At 39.6% G+C, this 23,120-nt stretch overlaps 1 protein-coding gene across 4 annotated transcripts in view; it reads left to right on the plus strand.

The window, feature by feature from the left end:
• Positions 1-23,120, plus strand: part of patj (PATJ crumbs cell polarity complex component) — a 230,608-nt gene that overhangs the window by 91,868 nt on the left and 115,620 nt on the right. For 3 of the 4 annotated variants that reach the window (XM_088927009.1, XM_088927011.1, XM_088927010.1), the window contains exons 24-27: positions 369-546; positions 2,715-2,825; positions 8,667-8,726; positions 20,397-20,502. In XM_088927009.1, coding sequence (XP_088783135.1) covers positions 369-546; positions 2,715-2,825; positions 8,667-8,726; positions 20,397-20,502 — 455 coding nt within the window. The remainder of the gene's footprint in view (positions 1-368; positions 547-2,714; positions 2,826-8,666; positions 8,727-20,396; positions 20,503-23,120) is intronic. The other variant, XM_088927012.1, reaches the window with a different exon arrangement.

Consider the following 23,120-nt stretch of genomic DNA (forward strand, 5'->3'; position numbering starts at 1 on the left):
GACCCTGCCTCACTGTCTTTCTCCGCTGCACCTCAAAACACACCTTCTCAAATGTTTATCTTTGATGGGCTGCCCGAACAGCTCCTATAATGGTCACTTATTCAGTAGTATGAATGTTTGTGTTGCCTGTCCTTCAAAAGTGGTTTTGTGCTGTATATTTATTTTAACAGAGTAAATGCAGAAGAAAACCCTCTTCTTCTCCAAATGTCAGAGTCTCCAACAGTTCAGCACTTTCTGAATGCTTTTCGTTTTGGATCATTTAAAATAATAGCACTAGAGGCTGTCTTGAGTCCATCATCAGCCGGACTCTCCCCGTGTTTTTCTGAGATGTTCCTCATGAGGGTGACAGCTGTGGTACTTGTGCTCAGGGTGGAGGTGTGGCGCGAGCCTGCAGAATCACTGGGCATCAGCATCGTGGGTGGCCACACAGTCATCAAGAAGCTGAAGAATGGGGAGGAGCTGAAGGGGATCTTCATCAAACAGGTCTTGGAGGACAGTCCAGCCGGCAGGACCAAGGCCCTGAAGACTGGGGACAAAATCCTGGAGGTAGGATGTCGAAAATAAAAAAAACAAACAAGCTTTCACGGGAGTGCATACAGCAACTGGACACAAATAATGTCACAAACACAGCCCATTGTGAATCTGAATGAGATATGCAGGACTCTTTCAAACACATTAATCATAAGACATGAATGAATATGACACATTATCGTGTAAGTGGGTGTTTCAAGGTGATGAGGAGATGGTGAAGAGCTCCATGAAGTGAGAGAGTTTAATTAACATGAAGCCATTCCTAGTTGAAATCTGAACATGAAATGACATTGCTTCACTTTTTTTGTGTTAGTCACTGTGATTTGAAGGAAGGATCTCGCTGAGAACCACTCACATCTCACAATGGAGAGCCCTCAGCAGGCCTGTGAGGTGAAGTTGTAATGAGGTCCCTAGTGGCCACTTGTTGTTGACTGTGCTTGTCTGCTACCAAGGCTGTAGTGGTCACCTAAATGGGAGATGGCATGTGTTCATGTACTGCATCATAAAATAATAAAACACAGCATTAACAGCTTGCAAAGCTGGCAAATAGCAGAAACTATTGTATAAATCTTGCTAATCTGCTGGAATGAGTCAAGAAAGCACTCAGCTCTAAAAAAAACAGCTGACTCAACTATTGTACTTGCCAATGTTTTGGAGTATGCTTGAAGTCTAGCATCAGTCTGCAACTGTGCTGGCCTGGACCAGAATGATGCTGGTGTATTGGAGATATGATTCACTGGATTCACAGCAGCATTGCCATGCCAGGACTCCCTGCCCAGTTACAAGAAGCACATACAGTTGGCGCCTTGTATCTCATTGGTTGTAGATTTCCATCAATAGATGGATATTAATTTATGGCTAGTGTTGCATTGTACTGCTAAACCTTGTTACAAAAACTTTTGATAAAGCTCCTTTTAGATCATTAATTGTAAAATATCAGGATTAGAATAGTGTAATTACCGCAATAGTACCACAGGGATATGTATTGGGATCACTGCTTTTCCAAATGCATTTCAAAGATCTAGATTTTGCTAATTATTAGAAAAAACAGCTGTACTTATGCATTAATAAATGTAATTTTCTAGACTATGTAAGGAAGCAATTCAGAAGGCAAAAGCATTCGATATTTTGGCAGGAGAGTTTAAAAATGAGCTGTTGTTACAATAAAACTGTCACTAGATGGCACTATTTGGTCTCTAATTACGTGCAAATAGTCACACCAGGGGTGACTGAATTAATTGGGAAATGGTTTGGAATTTCACATGCTCACGTGGGTGTAATTAGAGTTCTATATGGTATTTAAAAGACATGTGATGTGCTAGTGGTAGGTTTTTTGAGTGTTGTTTTTGGGTTATAAATCCTGAAAAAGTGAAATAAAGCCTCCTTGACTTCTCTAGGCCATCGTTTTTGTACGTGCAGACCCTTAGGATTTAGGAAGGGCAGGGTCTGTGATATATACATATAGATAAAAGTGTAGAATTTAAATCAAGGGATGAAACTTTTTTTGATGAAATTTAGAATGCACTGGTGAGACACCATTTAGACTTTTCTGTACACTTTTGGCCACCTTTTTATATCAGAAGATTTTGTTGTTCTGAAGTCAATCCTAAAGACAGCAACATTCAACAACATACATTTGGGGCTGAAAGTAATATTGTATGACTGATACTGTAGGCTGCAAGACAGAACCTTGAACCTTTTAGACTTGAACAGAGACGACTGTGTTGGGATTGCTCAGTAAGCTTCTTCAGAAGCTTCTATGAAATCTGAAGCAAAGAACATGAGTAGAAGTGCCAGAAAAGTGTGCTGGATGGAATTCAGTGTGCCTGGTGGAGGCTTAACAGCCAGACTCTTTTCAGACCACCTTTTTGCAATGGGATCTTTAATGACCAAGTAGTCACGTCTGGGGTTTAACACCTCATCCTAAGGATGGCTCCTCCTATACGCTAGTGTCCCCTATCACCATGGACAGTGGTTTTTGAAAATTGTTTCTGAAGTTTTCAAACATGTCCAGCTAGACCACTTATAGCAGTTTTCCTTGTAGGTACCCATTTCTAGTATTGACTGGGCATGGTCAGTGATAGTTTCGTTTCTGAGATCTGAGAACCCTAGGTTGGAAGGTCTGACACTGCTGTCATGTTGCAATAAGATGTTGGAGTCATTTTAGTCTTGTTTTGTGACAGGTGTCAGGGATGGACCTTCAAAACGCCAGCCATAATGAAGCGGTTCAGGCCATTAAAAACGCGGGGAACCCAGTCATCTTCACTGTGCAGAGCCTCTCAGCCACACCACGGGTAAGATTGAAGTGCACATTTCTAAAAACGTAAAGTAAACGGAAATAAAGGAGTGGCCTGCCCTCTGATACTTTGGCTTTTTGAGGTATTCTGATTACTGAGTTTTGTACTGTCATACTACTGACTATGCTGTAGCTAATATCTTTTTAAAGGAAGAGATGGGGAAAGTTTTACAATGATTCCACAAAAGTGAATTAACAGCTTTGTTGTATTGATTAATTTCTCATATGGATATATATAAAGTATTTTCATGCAGTAAATAACACTGAAACATGGGTACCCCATCTTGTAAATCTACATGCTGTTTTTATGAAATACCTTGACGTTTAATTGTGTGGGTCATTACGTTTGGCATAAAAAAGGGTTTAAATATTTGTGGAATCATGATGACCTTTCCAGTTTTCTTTCATATTACCAATTAATTTCTTTTTCTTTTTTTGAGTTGAATTTGTGGAGTAAGTTGTTTATATACAAATACTATTTGCTGCTTCAAAGTGACTGCAAGCCATAAAGCAACAAAATGTGAAAACTGTGGAAAAAGTCCTTCTCTTCCTCTGATGCAAAACGTAACAGAGGATTTCACACAGCAGATCAAACCAACACTGAACGTCTCCACTTGTTTTTAAATATCATCCGACCAGATGTCATACACCAGTTGGTCAGATGATGAAGGATGGCGGGTCATTCTCCATTGAACAATGTGATTCAGACACGAACCTCAATTTGGGTACATTGTAGAATTATATAAATTGTTACATTATGGCATATATATTTATTTGGGGGTTTTAATCATGGACATATCCAACAAATAACTTAAACATCTGAATTGTGTAATGCATTACCAAATTGTTTTCAATGCACAACCCAGTAATGTCACAATACAGTACATTACAAATGTTCTATTCAGTCATCAATGTAATAGACACATTTACTAACGTCATAAAGAATCAGCTTGCGGCTGAAGTAATACTATTAACTTGTAGTGCTGCCAGGGGATGACATCTGTCTTCTGCATCATGACTTGCTGATGGACCACAGCTTTTAAGGATCTTTATGTATTCTTCCACTTGCCCAAGATGTGCCTTGTTTTTCTGTTTATCCAACTAGTGAGATTTACGAAGATATTTTCCATTCCAGCAAAAACAACAGTTTGGGTTTTAACCGTCTTCTAAATGTTCATTTACCAAAACTTTTCACTCTCCCTAGCAGATACCTCATTTATATCAAATCGGTTTACATTCATTAACTGTTTAAAAACAGTTAAGCTTCTCAAATGGCTGCTTCATTGCTCAAAACCTGGATCCACTGATACCATTTTTAAAATAAGTAAAGGCCTTAAACCACTAGTCATTTAGTGGTATGGATCACCGTGACTGTTCTTGGTTGGAATTTTCTACACTAGTGTAGATGCACAAATTCTGTCTTGTTAGTATCTTGCACGGTCTGTACTGAGTGGGCTTAAGTCCCAGCAATTTATATTAAAGTGTGATCCTGGATCAAATGTTTTATCCCATGAAGAGCGGGGACCGAGAATTCCCAAATCCCCTTAAAGCAGAACGAAAACACCCACTCCCTGTCACCAAACACCAGTCTCCTTCAATACATTCTCCCTAATAAAATGAACTGCTCCCTTCCCGACATGAGTTATTACTCTGCTCACAATGAGCAGCATGATTGGTTACACCGTATTAAATTGCTCTAATAATCTCACAATGTTCCCTTAACATGGTTATCATGCTGGTGCTCTCATTAACACCTTAGGGATCCTCTGCATGGCTGAAATGTTCCCCACAAAGCCGCTTTGATCATTAAATCTGGTAAGACTTAGAAGAAAAGGAAAAGAAAATATTAGAAAGAGAAATAAAAAGTAATGTATTTGTGGGGGTTATACTTTACCAAATAGTCTCTTATACAGTGTAATGCAGCAGGTTTCAGCAGCCATGTGAAAATCACTGAATGGTTCCAAACTGGTGATGAAATATGAATGATTAGGGGAATTAAGGATCATTCCTGTTTTACATGTCAACCTCACACATCCATGCTCAGAAGCATCTGAAAGCTGCCTGTGGCGTTGGTGGTGAACTGGGGCTGACCGGAAGCTCTCGATGCCAGTCCATCTATGCACACACAAAATTCGGACATACAAGTAAACCCAGCCAGTATGGAAAAACCCCACATCAACAAACCAGCTCCACATGGACGGGTCTCCTGTATGAATTTGCACTCGGGTCTCAAGAGCTGTGAATCGGCAATGTAAGCCACTGTGCTGCCAAAAAATCAAAATGGCAAAGTGGTATCGTTAAGTCTTGATTTCCTCCCTTTTCTCTGTATGTATATTCAAAGTAGTTCACATTTACATACAGTAACATGTTAAAAGCTTATACCGTATCCACCTGTTTTCAGAGTACTTATGGCACTAGATCCTGGCACTCCTGCTATGGTGCTGGAGGGAGTGTACATTGATGAGGTTGGGAAAAGCTGAGTACTTTGATAAGCGGATGGTCTTCAGGTGCTTTGTGAGTTTATCTGGGTTGGTATTTAAGGGAAACTCCTGTGAAGCCATGATGAAGGTTTATTAGGCAGAGGTGATCTGTTGAGACAACAGAGCTGCGTGAACTTCCTGGGTCAGAAGGGGCTGACTGATTGGCATCTCTTCCGACTTCACCACGATGTGCATTATTTGCTGATCTTCATGAAAATTGCAACAGCATAATTGGAGCAACAGAGCAACTGAAGTGCAGAGAAAGCAACACATGAGCTCTTCCTAGCCCATTGTATCTGAATTCCTCCCAATAAACCCAGTTTAACTGAATAATCCTTTCATATGGCCCACAGGCAGGCCAGTGGGACAAGTGCCCAGGTTTCTCTCAGAAGAGAGATGTGATCCAGTCCCTGGGATGTCTTACACTCTTTTATGATTTTGGTATACCTCTTCTTGAGGGTTTTTTTCTCCTAAAGTGTCAGCACTAACGTGGTTAAGTGTCCCTCGGTCACGCGGTTTTGACCGAGACATTTATGTGCTCTGATGCAGCTGTTGTAACAGATCCTTATATCACAGCCCCCAGATTTCTAAAGAGGTCAACTCTCCCTCCACAACGGCTTGCATTCGATACATGACAGTGACCTCACTGCTAGCCCCTGGTCTTTCCAGAGCCCCCCACATCTGGTCTGCTTAGCAAAAGCCTCGAGAGATGAAAAGAGTACTGCTGTCTTCCTTTTATTCCTGTTAGGGATCTGCAGGGATGTTCGTTCTCCTCATTAACACACAGTGGCTCAAAATGTAGCCAGACCATTTGTTTCATTTTATTTTCTCTTAATGCCTTTCCTTTGCCCATTATTTTTCTCATGTTGTTGTACTTCCAGTTCCCAATAAGCTAATTATTATTCCACACAGCCTCTGGCTGCAGCCCAGTGCCTGTCTGAGAGATGGAGAAGGGCTACACAAATGTGTTCTGCCTAACCACGCGCTGTTGGCACACTGGGAGTCTTACACCCCAGAGATATTTATGTGCTTTTTTCTTGCTAGAATAAAGTTTCATTAATGTAGTGTTTCAGTTACAAAAATCTTTGCTCAGATTTTGAATTAGAATATCTGCCACACACGGTTGCAGGCCTCTTTATTTAAATGTGTTCGGGAATTAATAGCTTTTTAGCTATGTTTTGCTCAAATACAATGTATATTTACACAGTGTGTATACCTCAGCCTGATAAATGTTTTGAGAGAGCTGTCCTTCTCAATAGGTTACAAATGTTCACTAAACAGGGAAAAAGCATCTAGTGAATGGAGCCGCTATTAAAATCAGACGCCTCCTCACACAGCCCCTGTAGCTGAGACGTGCTGGAGGGGCTAGTACAAACAGGTGAATGTGGCACACAGACTGTAAATCATAAGTTATGGAGCTCACCTGTGCCTCAGACTAGGGTCCACGTGAGGTGAGACACTCATGTAGGACCTACCTCAGCTGCACAATGTCCACATTATTAAATACCATTTAATACCAATAAGCCGTAATCAGAATTTCTGCTTTCCATTCTGGAGTCCCCCTCTGTTCATGAGCTGGGTCACTGCTGCAACTCTGTAGGCCCAGGAGAGAATGAGGTCTTTGCACACTTCCTTTTGGGAAGATGAGCTTTCTAACAGTTTTCATTTTGCAGTGAGGTCTGCAGTGGATGGTCAGTGTCCAGTGAAACCAGAATGAAATTACACCTGGCTATTGTTGAACAGCTGTTAGGAATTTTACATTGTCTATAAAGTGTACAGTAGATGACAAACAGTCCAATGACTGACTAAAGTAATAAATAGCCTCCTCTCGTTTGCTATATTTATGTTCTTATTTGTTTAATTAAAGTTTAATCACATTGGCAAAACCATTGCTTTCACAGTTCTTCATTGTTTTTAAATTTGCTTGAATTTAAGGCAGTGAATGTGGTTCTAGCTCCTTGTGTCTCAGAACTTTTTCTGCATTGCATCCCAAATCTAACGGTGTGCTCTTTGTGTTCTCATTTCGTATTGTTTCAAAACCTTGGTGCTAGGTCCTTTAGATGTCTCTCTCCCAAACTATATCTGTTCCCAGAGACATCAAGGGTACTTCTACAATAGATCAGTTTAAAACCAGAATTAAGATTTTTTTAGTTATTGTTTCTATTTTCTATATTTGACAAGCTATTAATTAAATCAAGCACTACACAGTTAGAAACAAAGGTGATTGCAGCAGTGTGAGTAGGTGGGTGGTGCGGCGTCTCTCTGGCTAAGGATCTGCGCCTGTGGCCGGAAGGTTGCCAGTTCAAATCCCGCAGCCATCGGAGGAATCCTACTCCGTTGGGCCCCTGAGCAAGGACCTTAAACACAGCTGCTCCAGGGGAACCGTATAAATAGCTGACCCTGCGTTCTGACCCCAAGCTTCTCTCTCCCCGTCCGTGTGCCTATGTATCTTATGGAGAGCAAGTTGGGGTATGCGAAAAGACAAATTCCTAATACAAGAAATTGTATCTGGCCAATAAAGTGATCTGATCTGATCTATGTTTTGCCTACTTGTAATTCAGTGTGGAAATGCACTTTGTTGATTAGAGGTTCGGTCCCAGTTCATAATAGTGGTTCTTTGGAATAATTCACAATGGTAGAGAAACCAGCCTACCAGGTCACAAGTCAGTTTGGGCTCTTTTGGACTACATGCAGTTTTATTTTTAGATCTTTAAAGCATTGCTTAATGGCTAAATGGTCTGACATTAACCAATCATTGGTTAATAGTCAATGGTTACTGGGGTGTGTTTCTTTTTACTGAGAGTCTGAAGTATCTTTTCAAAAACAAAATCTGTACCCGTGACTTTTAGATGACTGCACAAAGCTCAGTTAAATAATTGTTGCACAGCATTTTGGACCAGCATCAAACCTTTAAAAGTTTCATTTTAATTCTTATTGCTGTAGTACTCACTTGCTACTCAGACAATTAGATTTCAAGCTTTTGCTTGCATTTTGCTTGCTCATAGCTGAGGTATCACTCAGTCATGCAACCTTTTCTCATGCAAGAGAACATTTCTTCTTTCTGAAACCCTCTGTGTTCTTTGGGGCTTTCCACACTCCAGGGTGCACTTGGGTCTCACTAGAGAACCTCGGCCCCTCTCTCCCCTTTTGTAGCTGTCAAAAGTCTGCTTCACTTCAAGCAGAGCTGATTATATAGGCCAAGAAAAAGGTAATAGCCAGGAGCAAAACAAAGCAGGTCTGAGAGGCATAATCATCAAATTGAAAAGCCCAGACTTTTGCGCAGTACTCCAATTTTGTCACTGTTTCTGGTTCTCCCTTGTGCAGTAGGTCAAACCTCTGTTTCTCTCCCCCGTGTGCAGCCTGTGTCAGTGATGGCCCCGAGCTACAGCAAGCACAAAGCCAAGAGCAAAGCCATGAAGGTAAGCCCCAGAGACTCCTATCCATACACTAGGTGGAGGTGAACATTATTCTTTGTGAATGCCATTTTTCGAAAAATAGCTCTACCGATTCTACTGACGTCATGTTTTAATTCTGGTACCAGAGAATTTTTGGAGGCTCCATACTAGAGCAATGAATATTGAACTAAACTGAGATCATCATTGACAGTGATTTACAATTAAGATACTCACCTCCAGCTAATATGACATTACTTGAGGAGCAAAGTTTCTTCTACAATAAAATGCAGATTGAGCTGTAACAACAACATTGCTGTCTTGGCAGCAGATGCTAATAGCACCTTCCAGCCTGTGCTCAGCAGATCTCCTAAGGTTGAATGTAGTCATTACTCAGTTGGAAGATTTCAAAGGAGAAACAGATTTCCTTTTTAAATGGTGTTGGTGGACCAGCATTTCTCCCTTGGAACACACCAGTGTCATACTGTGGTGACTGAGAACACTGCTTTGGCTGAGATATCAAAATGAAGACCTGCCTGGGTAGTTATTAAAAATCCAAGGGGACAAGCTGCATTTCTACTCTGGGCTTGCTCAAACTGACCTAAAGTTTCCCATTAAACAGATGAAGCACTTTCTCACTTTGCCATTTGATCTACTGTGTAGTAGGGCTGTGTAGCATCCAAATGACTGCTGTACTTCAGTGGTCCCCTCCTATAGTATAAAGCACCCTGATATTCAGTGCAAAGATCCAAGCAATTATTGTTACTATTGACACTAAGACCAACCCTTAGTGTCTGTTTCGTCATCCTAATGCTTATTAGTTACTTAGTTTTTTCACTTTCCAACAAAGGAGCGCTTGAGTGATTGTGCTGCCGTTGAGCAGTTCAGGGTGCTTTTCAATCAGTCATACAGTGCTTTTCCTGAGCTGCCTGTGGGTTTTCCCTGTGAGTGGCCTCTTGTCTGTTGCTCCCCACTGTGCTGTCACCTCTGCAGCTAAAAACACATGAATCTCCTTCCACCCCATTTCGCCCCCAGCACTTTGATGAATCGGGAATGTGATTTACTGTGTGTGATGAGAGCACACCAGTCAGTACAGGACGCAGGTGAATCAGATGCAGTGTGGCTGGCAGTTGGCTGAGTCTCAGCTCAGGTTTGGCTAGGAGTCAAAAGAAGGACGTTTTTGCTTGGCTGGTGCTTTTGGGTTGTTGCTTGCAATATTGGTGGACTTTTATTTTTACTCAGAGGTATATCTTATCATGTTCAAAAACTGTCAGAAAAAAAATCTTGTCCAGAATTTGATGCTGAGGCTTAGGGGTCATACAGTATGGCTACCCAATGGGCATAAACTTCAATAATAATACAGGCAGATTTACTTCTTGTATGGACTTTTCTATCCTTTGAATAATCTTTCGCACTAGTTTACAATTTGAAATTGCAATTATAAATGCTGTAACTATGTAGAACTACAGTAATGTTTGTCAGGGATAGGAGATGTAAAGAGTTAAGTGTTACTCTTGCTTTGGCTTGTAGTGAGTTTGGTTTTAAATAATCGAGTATAAAAGACATTAAGAAAAACTTATGTTACAGTGTGTCTATTTAAGAAAATAAGTTGGTTAACGTCTCACCTTGGAACAAAAACCAGAAGGTACAAAAAACAGGAACAGAAGATATTGAAATGTGTCTCTGGTTTATACTAATTATTAGTAAGTCAAGCCTGTGTGTGTCTGACGTTTGCAATGTAAATGACAGCATCATGTTGGTTACATAAAAATGTAATTATTTTTGGTAATATTGCTTATTTATAATACTAAGCACTCAGTCTGTTATTTTCCTTTGTTGTAGGCAGATAAATATAAAATTTTACCTATCCAGCTTCACAGCTGCTAAAATGTAGACAGTGCTGCCCTTATCTAAATGTCATCTAAGTAAATATTTGTTTCATGTGACACCCTTGAAACTACTTATCCAGGATGGGTAAGGCTTTCTAAATGTGAATTAGAAATAGTAAACCAGTCCACACAAGCAAGGCCAGATAAGTTGTAATCAAGTTACATGGATTTCACATTTCTAACTGTTCCAGCAGTAATGAAGTATTTCGTCTCTATTTTGTGATGTTACTATGGTCTGAATTAATAAGAATTTGCTGATAAGCTTTGATTTCCAGCTACTTCAAGTCATGACTTGTGCAAGGAAATGTCTGAAAGCAATGAAATCTAATTTATATCCTTATTTTAAGCTGCATTGCAGGATTCTGAATAACAGCATGATCTAAATTCAAATGTGAGATTGTTGTATGCAAAGTCTAAAGGCAACTAATATTTTTTTAAAAAAAGCTACTTGGTTAATTTTTAGTTCTGCTCAGGTTTATCATCTAAACTCCTTTAGATGAGTCTTGGAATTAAACATGCCTGTCTGCAGAATTGTCTTTGGACGCAACCATAAATACAGTAAGTTAAACCTCATTTTTAAGTGGTTTATAATTCTGCGCTTGTTGTAACCCCGATACTACATTAGTATTGGGACCATGTAGTAAAAGCTTTATTGCGTGACGATTTGCTTGTCTTGATATCCTCCGATTTTGGTGAACTTTGTGCCTTAGCTAACTTTCCACCTGTAGAAATCACTCATTAATCAGGTTCTTGAAGTGAGCAGGAAAGCAGATATGTATGCATACAGGAGCACAGTACAGAATACAGTTCTGAATATAGCTCCCTTTTTATACATTGAGAGTCACTAATTTAGTCATATACAGTAAGAGGAAGCTCAAACAGAAGCAGATATTCCAGCAGAAAAGCATCTACAATATATTTTCTTAGGCAGTTTCAGTTGTTTGCGTACATTGATTGAGAACATTTACAGTAGATTCACAACGGAATGTCTATTACCTGATAAAAGAGTCATGAGCGATGACTCTGCTCTCTAATAGAAGTGATCCCATTAAAGAATGACCTGGGATTGGGCTTTGTGTTTTGGCTTCTGTTTTCTGAGAATCCTGGTTACTGACCTCTGCTGAATGACCACTGACCAAGAGAGCAAACTCCCCATTTGTTTTGTTAGCATCTAGCAAAATCTTACCTTCAGACTTGCAACCACAGCAAAGTAAGATCATGGCATCTATGAGATCCAAGATCTTGCATTACTACATCTTTCCAGAAGATATTGAGGGAAATGTTGAAAGCCCTTTGCACATTCATCCACAGCAGACTGTCCTATACAAGGAACGTTCTTTCCAAACTGCATTCATATACAGTATGAAGGGAAGTCATGTATATAAATTGTTCTGTTGAAAAAGTATTTTTTACAAGGATGAAGTATAAAATGCTCCTGTTTTCTCGCTAATTAGTATAAGCATGGATGATTTGTGAGGCCTTTAAAGTCTTCAAAACCATAGCCTGCATGGACATCTCAAAAACTGTATTCAAGGTTGCTTTGAAATTGTGATCTTTTTGTTTTAAAACAAATGTGTAGCAGACTAAATGTAGATCTGTTGGCATAAAATGCTGACACTGCTAGTGCAATGTACACAGGACCATGTTAGCTTTTGTCATTAACTCCTGAATCTAACACAAATCTTCAGGCAACATTATTCATGGAAGTGGCAATGTAATTTTGTGCACAAGATGATTTTTCTATGTTCGGTTTGCTTTTACAGCTGTTTTCTGCCCACAGGTTCTGTATACGATGATAAATCAAATTGGCCTTCAATTTGCAAACACTGCTAGTCACTCTACAGTATAATATTTATTCATTTAAAGACGTAAATAAATCTTGACATTTATTATGATGTATCATTCATTTACATGCCGCCAAAGAGAGGATTGCGTTTGTAGAGGGCTTATTGGTTTGTATTAGAAAATGTAGCATTTTGCATTTGACACTTACATTTCTTCTGTTTTCAGTTACTACATCCCACCCTGGTTTCTTCATCCATGTATCAAGAGCCATGCTCTGCTGTAGTTAGTCAGGACATACAACTCTATATGTCCTCATCAACTGATTCTTGAATCTGAACCAATCTTTTGTTCAATGTCATACATTGTTTGGAAAGTGCTTCATTAAAGATATTCTGTAATACCTTGAATCCAAACTATTTAGCGTCAGCCCATAAGACCATGCCTAATTAAATTCTTAACTCTTATACTTTTCTCTTCTTGGGTTGGCAACTTTTGTCTGTGTTACTCTTGATCCTTGGTCCAGAAGCCAGATGATATGCTACCTAGGAATGGCAGAGCACTTCTTCCTGAGTGGACCCTTCATAGTGTTATGCTGGCATAAACTGTCATTGCTTATGTTGACAAAGCAAGTCTGAGGGAAAGGCATCATCAACAAAGGGTGCCAGTGAGTGGAACTGCATACCCCAGGAATGTGATATCTGTGCATTAAGCCCTCAGCGCTTGGTTCCAGCATTGAAGGTGGTTCAGTCCATTAGAAGGTTAGGTCTGTACCCATCTCAACATAATGGGACTTTAGGTACCATTGACCTGAATGTTGGATCTTTGTAATTGTAGTACAGTATAATGTGTGCATTTTCATCGATCACAAAGAAATAAAATGCTATGCGGGTAATTATATTTATATATAATCATGAAAATGAACTCTGATATGTCTTGTAGGCATTTCCATTTTGGGGGACTTCGCATTATACTGTAAAAAGAATACTCAATATTCAACTGACACCACATATTATCAAAGCTAGTAAATACTGTCCTGTTTACAGTATGACACAAGGTACACACTTGAAGCTACTGTAAATGCAGTAAGGGAGGTGACGTGGTGAACTGACTACAGTTCTTTGTGTTCTTTTCTATTTCTAGCTCCCTGCCAGTTAGTTTTCTTGGCACAAGAAGACTTTAAAGTCTTCAAAACCATTTTTATAAAAGTTTATAAAAGTTGGAATCCAAATCCTGATCCAAATTTAATTGTAAAGCCTGCAGCTGTTCTGACACAACCTCCATTCTCCTGTGTGTTTGCTGCATCTAGTAAGGAATAAGGAAATAAAACTATTTTCTAACTACATTTTATTTTCTCTTGGCACCTACTGTACATGTCTCCTTGGAGCACCCAAGTGTTTACAATGTAATACCTGTTGGTTATTGTTCAGTTACATGAAACCCTGGGAGTTAAACATCTGCTTAACTCATTAAAGACCTCCTCTCATGGAATTATTCCATTTTAACAGAGACAGTGGCTGTCCTCTTCTCATAATTTAAAGACGTCAGTCCTGTGATGAGTTTAGTTGTAAAGACAGTAGGACACTCTCTCAATCCTGCTAGAGCTCTGTGGGTGACACATCTTTAAAGTGATACCACTATCTTCAGTTTGTCTTGGCACTGTACTCACGTGGGTATGATATGCCATGCCCATTTGTTTCTATGTGATCACATGTGATTCAGAGCCAAAAAGGTTTGTGAGTTTTTGACATTCTCACTCACACACATTAAACTTTGTCTTATGCCCTTTATTTCAAGATGTACAGTGGTGTGAAAAAGTTTTTGCCCCCTTCCTGATTTCTTATTTTTTTGCATGTTTGTCACACTGAAATGTTTCAGATCATCAAACAAATTGAAATATTAGACAAAGATAACACAAGTAAACACAAAATGCAGTTTTTAAATGAAGGTTTTTATTATTAAGGGAAAAAAAAATCCAAACCTACATGGCCCTGTGTGAAAAAGTGATTGCCCCCTAAACCTAATAACTGGTTGGGCCACCCTTAGCAGCAACAACTGCAATCAAGCGTTTGCGATAACTGGCAATGAGTCTTTTACAGGGATGTGGAGGAATTTTGGCCCACTCATCTTTGCAGAATTGTTGTAATTCAGTCACATTGGAGGGTTTTTGAGCCTTAACTGTTTTTTTAAGGTCATGCCACAACATCTCAATCGGATTCAGGTCAGGACTTTGACTAGGCCACTCCAAAGTCTTCATTTTGTTTTTCTTAAGCCATTCAGAGGTGGACTTGCTGGTGTGTTTTGGATCATTGTCCTGCTGCAGAACCCAAGTGCGCTTCAGCTTGAGGTCACGAACAGATGGCCGGACATTCTCCTTCAGGATTTTTTGGTAGACAGCAGAATTCATGGTTCCATTTACCACAGCAAGTCTTCCAGGTCCTGAAGCAGCAAAACAGCCCCAGACCATCACGCTACCACCACCATATTTACTGTTGGTATGATGTTCAGTCCACAGAGTATTTTCCCAAAAGTCTTGGGGATCATCAAGATGTTTTCTGGCAAAACTGAGACAAGCCTTTATGTTCTTTTTGCTCAGCAGTGGTTTTCGTCTTGGAACTCTACCATGCAGGCCATTTTTGCCCAGTCTTTCTTATGGTGGAATCATGAACACTGACCTTAACTGAGGCAAGTGAAGCCTGCAGTTCTTTGGATGTTGTTGTGGGGTTTTTTGTGACCTCTTGGATGAGTCGTCGCTGCGCTCTTGGGGTAATTTTGGTCGGCCGGCCACTCCTGGGAAGGTTCACCACTGTTCCATGTTTTCGCCATTTGTGGATAATGGCTCTCACTGTAGTTCGCTGGAGTCCCAAAGCTTTAGAAATGGCTTTATAACCTTTTCCAGACTGATAAATCTCAATTACTCTGTTTCTCATTTGTTCCTGAATTTGTTTGGATCGCAGCATGATGTCTAGCTTTTGAGGATCTTTTGGTCTATTTCACTTTGTCAGGCAGGTCCTATTTAAGTGATTTCTTGATTGAGAACAGGTGTGGCAGTAATCAGGCCTGGGTGTGGCTAGAGAAATTGAACTCAGCTTTCCAAAGATGTGATAAACCACAGTTGATTTATGTTTTAACAGGGGGGGCAATCACTTTTTCACACAGGGTATGTAGGTTTGGATTTTTTTTTCCCTTAATTATAAAAACCTTCATTTAAAAACTGCATTTTGTGTTTACTTGTGTTATCTTTGTCTAATATTTCAATTTGTTTGATGATCTGAAACATTTCAGTGTGACAAACATGCAAAAAAATAAGAAATCAGGAAGGGGGCAAACACTTTTTCACACCACTGTACTTATTCCTGAGTTGCAATTTAAAATCTAAATTCTAATTTAGAACGCTGCGAGCCTGGCAATTTAAGCATTTTTAGCATGTATTTGTTAAGGTGGATAAATAAATACCTAGCTCATATTTGCAGTGGCATGCAATTAAATGCAATTAGTTTTGGTCCAAGCCTTTTGTAGCTCATTTTAAAAATGTATCAATATTTATTGCAATGCACAATAAACCAAATATCGCTTGCTTATTGCATTAGAACACTGTGTTTACATCACTTTATTAAGTGGTTTTTTTGTGTGCAGTAATTACTCCCACCACAGTTCTGTTTGAAGTCACTCCTAAATTAGGACTAAATATACCTTTATTCCTTACTTGACACAGTTTATCAATAAGCAAGAACAAAAACTCATTGAAGAAAATGTCTCTGGTGAAAACTGTTGTATACGGATGTTACATTCTAACATACGCAGGTTGAGTCAGGAACTTCACATTTACATTGAAAAGGTTTGATTAAAAGGACAGTGGGGGTGAAACTGTAGAAAACATTAACTAGCATGAACTGTACAGCAACCGGAGCACAAGAAAGTAGGAAGGTAGATTAAGGTATTCCAAGCTGCCAATCAATCAAAGATCTCACTCTGATTATTACCTCCCATTTCTCATTGATGGGCAACTTCATACACCAGGTTTGAGCTATATGTGTGGCAGTGCTGCTGGTAGCCTGTGTGCAATATGGCTGAGAGAAAGGAGTAAGATGGCGGGTACTTCAGGTGTAACAATAATGAACTTGCCAGAGTTGGTGTCAATTTCAGTTCCCTCTTTTAAAACAATTCTCAATTCATGTTTTTACATTAAAGCAATGGGAAGTGGCCTTTTTCATACTTCCAACTGTTCCTTTGTGAATTATTTATATAATTCACAATTTGTGAAATATATAAATAAAGAAACAGTCAACACTAAATCACTTTCTGAGTTACAAGCCCTGGGAACAATATGTAGATCTCTAAAGGTTTTCTGTTCCCGTGGGGTAAAAAAGGAGGTAACAAAAAATAGTAGCAGGCATCATCATGGTTAAGGACAGCACACAAAAAGATGAATTTACCATTGTCACTCTGTTGTCCATTCTTAACAAATTTAGGCTTACTGGTATTTTGGGAACCGATAAGATACAAGTGTAGCTTCCCATCACAGTCTGAGAGACAAATTTGGGAGGCAGCCACAAATCCAGGCAACAGTAGGAGATTTCTGACACAAAGTTGCATCTTCAGGCCACAAACTGTGAAAAACTATGATTCCACATTCCCAGCATGAATGTTGCATTCATGGCTGGGTTGAATAGAACAAGACTCTTCTGAAAGCAAGCCACAGAAAGAGGGCACTTTGAAATTGCCAGACTACGCCTGAATGGTAACGGGAATCATGTCTTATGAGAATAGAGCTTTTTGGACATGCTCAACTGTTTGGTTAAAAAAGAGATAGAGCTCAACGTTAGAAACTCTCATGCCTGCTGTGAAATATGGTGGGGTCCTGGAACTTTCCTTAAGTGAGGGGGCGTCTAAACTCCAATAGTGATCCAAAGCATACCACACGGCCAAATCGATAATGAAATGGTCAGCTTTACATAGTTATCAGGTGGCCATCTCAGTCTCCGGATGTCATTCCAATTGAGCATTTCTGGTTCTAACTCAAGAAAGCAGTTCACTAATGAAATCAAGGTGTCTGGAGGATTGAGAGCAATTCTGCTTGCAGGAATGGTCAAATCACCCCTCGGAAGAACTTATAGCACCTTGTGCTTGTAATCCATGTCAGAGTTGTATTTACAATAGACAAACTACAGAAGTGTTCGTGTATATAACCCTCATGTTTTCTGGATTTCAGTTATGACAAATATGACTTTGTTCTGTGCAAGGCTAAGCTTACAGTATATTTTTAACAATAAAGCTTTCTGTTATGGTTTTTTTGTTCCTGTTTCATCAGGGGTATAATTCTAGAGGGCACAGAGCGTGAAGAGAGTTCATGATTTACAGAGGTAGAGGCTGCTGTTTATAATCAAGGCTTGAGGGACACTTTCTGTTTCCATCATAATACTGTATGCAACATAGTGTCTTGTGCTTTTGCTTCACTTGGAACAGGCTTGTTTTTGCTCAGGGTTATTCCAGCGCTCAACAGCTCATAGTTTACAGTGTGTGGGTGTGGCTGATTATAACTCAGAATGCAGGAATGTGTGGTTCTCAGTGATGTTCATCTTCAGAGCTGTCAGCTGCTGCACACAGCGCTGTATTACTTATGCTCCCTTCTCTAGCGGCTTAATTACTCCTGCTCATCTCAGAGCAATGCTGTCATTTTCTGGACCTTTCGAAGACAACCCCCCCCCCCCCCCCCCCAAACAGACCTGCACACACTATCCTTATAAGAGGTAATGAGATTATAGTGCCAAGGCTGCAGCCAGCATAATGGGGTGCCAGAGCTCTCGTCCCCGGGATCATAATGAGTCTGTATTGCTCTTTTAAAGCTACACGTCTGCTCTGCACCTCGTATTTCTCCGTAATGGGATTTAATTCATGCCATTGCACAGCAGGCTGTGATTGCAAGCTGGATAGTGGTGTTGCACTCAGCCAGCTCGATTAATAAATGCTGCTGGATGGCTGATAGCAGGCTTCACACACACAGAGTTGCTTTGATTCTGGTTACAGATGCAGATTAGCAGTGCTGACGTCTGAACAGCTTTGTGTCTGTACGTTATAGGGGTCAGAGGGGATGGCTGTGTGTTTTGGCAGTATGAAGCATCTTTCTCCTTGGTGCTGCTGCATAAAGATACTTTGGGAAGAGACTATTTCTGGCAGACAAGGCTGGTGTGGGTGTCCTCGCCAAATTGCTAGATAGTTCCGCTTAAAAAGTCCAAATCCAGGAAGCATCCCAGGAATACAGAAGCAACATTTAAGTATTTCTTTGCAAAAAAAACTGACTTGTCGTTTATCAAAAGCAGAACAACAAACAGACAGTTCAGTTAGTAATTTAAAGACAAACCAAACATACAAAACCCAACTGGCATGTTGAATATTTAAAAATTACTTTGTACTGCGTATATTTAACATCTAATACTTTTACATGTTACAATTATGTTAAGCTGTATCCTGTATGCATCTCTTAAACTGATGTGCGTGTTCCTACTGTATGTTTTATCAATGACATCTGTTACTCTTGTTTATTTTCATTCATTTATTGAATCTTAAGGCTGTTTTCATTACCTTGATTAAACAGGTTTTTTAATGATTTTGTACAGTATGTAATTAGCTCACATTCAATAACTGCTGTTGTCTGTAGTTATTGAGCCTTCGTATGTAAACTGACAGAAAGCCCTGTTTTTGTGCAATGAAAAACATTTTTTAAAAATCAGAATTCCTGACATTTTTAATTAAATTATTCAAAGTCTTTTTGTGTTTCTTCTGTCTTCCTGTCAATATATGTAATGTGACTAATGAAAGACTTTTGTCAATAGGGAAATGTTTTTTGCGATAGCAAAGTTAATCATTTGCTTCTTGTATTTATAACATTGAAGAGGTCTATTTCACTTGAATCTGCTTCTCCAGAATAGTTAGAGATCAGAATTCATGCTCTGTATATTGAATTATTTAATTCAGTAAAGACTTAGTTACCACTTGCTCTTGCAGGTCTCATAACATTTACAGTGACTCCCCCCAGAACTGTGCTCATAGGGAGAGACTGGCTTTTTAACAAGGGAAACATCTTAGCTGAGGGTGTAGAGCTGTATCCCAGGCAGGAATTAACATCAAATGACACTCTTATTATTAGAAATGAGTCCATTGAAGCATTTGCACTTAATAAGTAGATGAATAGAAGCAGAGAATCCTGACTTTTGTGTCAAAAGCACAAAGCTTCTGGTCTTGTGTGGAATTAAAGCCTTGTTAGGTTATGGACAATATTAGCCCTAACCTAGAGGATCATTAGTATGGCTATAAGATTTTTGGGATAGTCAACATGGATTTGGAAAAGCGAGGTCTTGCTTCACTAACTAGATGTCTTTCAACTTACATTTTCAGAAGGCTTTGAGAATGCTCCTCATAAAAGATAAGCATCACAATTCTAAACTTGTACCTGATAAATATTCAAGGTAATGGATGTACAATGACTGAGGGCTGGTTAATGGGCTCCCTGGTACTGATTAATAATCCCTACAGAGTGTTCACATAAGGGGAGAATGCTCTGATTGGGCTGATATATTTAGTGGAGTACCGCAGAGATCTGTACTAGGATCACTGCCACATTCACCAATTTCAATAACTACTTATAAGTGCAGCACTCCGAACCATCACTCAATAAATTAGCATAAGGCAGGTCACTCTCTGGACTGTGTCAAAGTTGAAGATAATTCCAAAATGGGAGACTTTAGAACCTGCAAGTAAGATTAAAAAAAAAACTTTCTTTCTGATTTCATTTTCATGATCATAAACAGCAGCACAAACCACCGGACACGACTGAAAAATTCATGGAAGTGTATTTATGACTGATAGCAGAGGCACTTTTTTGCACAAAGAGTAGTGGGAGTTGTGAATAGCGATGTTTTTTAAGCCAATACCATGGCTTCTTTCAGGAAGAGGCTGTACCTGTAGTAAACCTGTTCCTCTTTTGCCTCTGCCCATCAAAAATGTTTTTTTTTCTTCCTTGTCACAGAAATCACCTCCAACAGGCGTCCCTCCACCCATGCGGCTTCCTCCCCCCTACAGAGAACCCGGTGGAGTGACAGAGGACAGAGAGGAGAAACGAGGCCCAGCCTGGGGTGAGTCTTGAACCAGACAGGTTTTCTGTCTCTCTGCTTCCTTTTCAACTGCAGGATGTTGGTCATCAGTTCCCTCCAACATGCTGTGCTAAAGGGGTTATGGTAAATTACAGTACTGCAACATCAAACCTTTATCTTCCACTGGCCAGCCATCATTGTAATTGACCACATTCCTGCTGTATCTGCATCCCATGAGCTTCTGTTCTGTGCTTGTGTCCTTTGCTGATTTTGAAATAAAAAAGTTGAAGCAGGAATGAAACAAACATTGCAAATGACTTGGATAATCCTGGGTCCTAGATAAACAGGAATTGTGTTGTAGTACTGGAGAATATTTGATCACAGAGCTACTATTTAAGATTATTTCACTAAGGATTCATCTTGCATTGTTTGATTCATATAAACTGACACTGGTACTGTTTGCAATTGTAGACAGGGGTCACTAAATCCAATCTTTTGATTTGCAGTCCTCCCTGACACCAGCACACTTGACTTCAGTGTTAAGGAGTGAAAAGGGTTTTCTCCAGACCTGGAAAGATCCATAGCAGACATTGCAAACACAGCCACTGTTAGTGAACTACGAAGGGCATTTGTAAAGTACCTGGATTTTTAGCACATGAAAGGCATTATCCAATCAGTGCATCTCAGATACTACGAAGTAGAATGGCTATCATCTGTGAATATCGAAATGGTATTTGCTTTAGCTGGTTTTGTGCACAGTAGTGATGACCTGCAAAACCAAGACCAGGATGATAAGAAGTGCTATGTGGAGTCTTAAAACATTTTAAAATGTTTGTATGACCTAAATGCCTTCACTGCACACCTGAAAACATGGGAACCATCATGATCATATTCATTGATATCACTCATCCTTCTTGACACAAAAGGGAATCAGCATTCCAGGTCTTGGCAATATTTTCTGGAACTGGCAAGGAATGCCCTCTAGATGGGATTGAGAATAAAAATCCAGGTTCCATCCAAGCACCCTTGGTAGTTTTTTTTATTGTAAGAGTAATGGTATGTTTCCTGGCAGCACAAAAAACTGGAGAGGGCTGTTTCTGGGAGGGAGTGTTTTCCGTGCTCATACTGTCAAGCCTAGGGGGGTGTGGTGCTTGTTAGTTTCTGCGAATTGCACAGAGTGTTCTTCTGTATGTTGAGTTGAATTGGTGACTTACTCTTCACAATCGCAGGTAGGATCGCAAAGCACTTGACGAAAGAGCAGAGTGTACAAGCACATCAGAATATAGCTGACTGCATCAACAGCTTCAAAGGGAATAGAGCAGGATACAGGCTGGACTATATTTTAGGAAGAAGAAATTTTATGCCCTAATTTTGCAAAGTGTCCACAGGGCACATGTATCCTTCCCTAAATATCTCTCATTCCCTGTGACAGTTCACAGTGGCAGCTTTGTTTTCCAGGTTTATTTTAAACCACGGTAACTTCTTGACGTCTTGACTGACATTTGATCACAAAATCTTCCTCCGTTTCATCATGGCTGTGTGGCAATTGCATGGTATTAGATTACATTCTGTAGTGAACTCAATACTTTCTTCATTTTAAATATTGCAATGCAACTCAGAAGTACAAATATCAAATATTATTTACTGTAAGACAACACAAAACCTGTATAGTTTTAAAAAATTTGGTCATTATTATTATTATTAATAATAATAATAATAATATTATTATTATTGCTTTGGTTTTTAAAACATCTCCCCAAAGTGAGTAGATGCTGTGTTGTTGATGATAACCTTATTAATCAGAAGCACTCCAGCAGTGACCAGAAAATCAGCTGTGCTTAGTGGTGTCTGGCTCAATAAGATATCACAGGCCCCTGGCTTATCTCCAGATTATCTTTTATATCTCTCTCTGGTTTGTGTCTGCCTGGCAATGTCAGACCCTGTGCCCTTTTCTACACAGCTCTTTTGTGGTAGACTGTTTGCTGTAAGAGCTTGTCTTGGCATTATAAGACTTTGAACTTGTTAAAAAGCATCGCAAACAAGCATGTATTCAGTCCTAGCTACTCAATGTGAATGCTATTTTTTCCAGTGAATACTGTGATTTCTGAGAAGTAGATATTAACGTTTTCTGTGATTATGTAAAGCTAGATTTTACCAAGTATATTTCCATGCAAGAAGAACCATGGTTGTGATCGATTAACAAGTGTTGTTATAGATGAGTAACAAGCCTTTTATGAATTGGATTAGGTAGAGCTGTGGATCAGAATGGAGATGTTAAACCTGGCAGTTACACAAAACAGGTCAAAATGAAGGCATTGTGTCCTAGACAAATGGAATTACTGAAACACTCTGCAGATTAAATTAAGAAAAGGGTAAGTGCTTCACATACAATATGTTTGTCATTCTGTTAAGTATGGCCATGATAGGATGAACTTTTGAGACACATTAAAAAAACATGCAGGTTGTGATCTACCTAGCAGTGTGCTCCTTGAGAGAGTGCTCCCAATGTATACTTCAGTGCTTCTGAAGGAATGCCATCATCAGTCTGCTTTTTCACTATGCACTTCCTCTGCTATTAATGCTGATTTATTGAGGTAAAAACCAGTCTTTTCTATGGGTTTATTGTGGTTTAGTCCAGTAGACTATGACGATACGGTGAT

The sequence above is a fragment of the Atractosteus spatula genome, chromosome 11 (genome assembly GCF_055471065.1).
Source record: "Atractosteus spatula isolate fAtrSpa1 chromosome 11, fAtrSpa1.hap1, whole genome shotgun sequence".
Taxonomy (NCBI): domain Eukaryota; kingdom Metazoa; phylum Chordata; class Actinopteri; order Semionotiformes; family Lepisosteidae; genus Atractosteus; species Atractosteus spatula.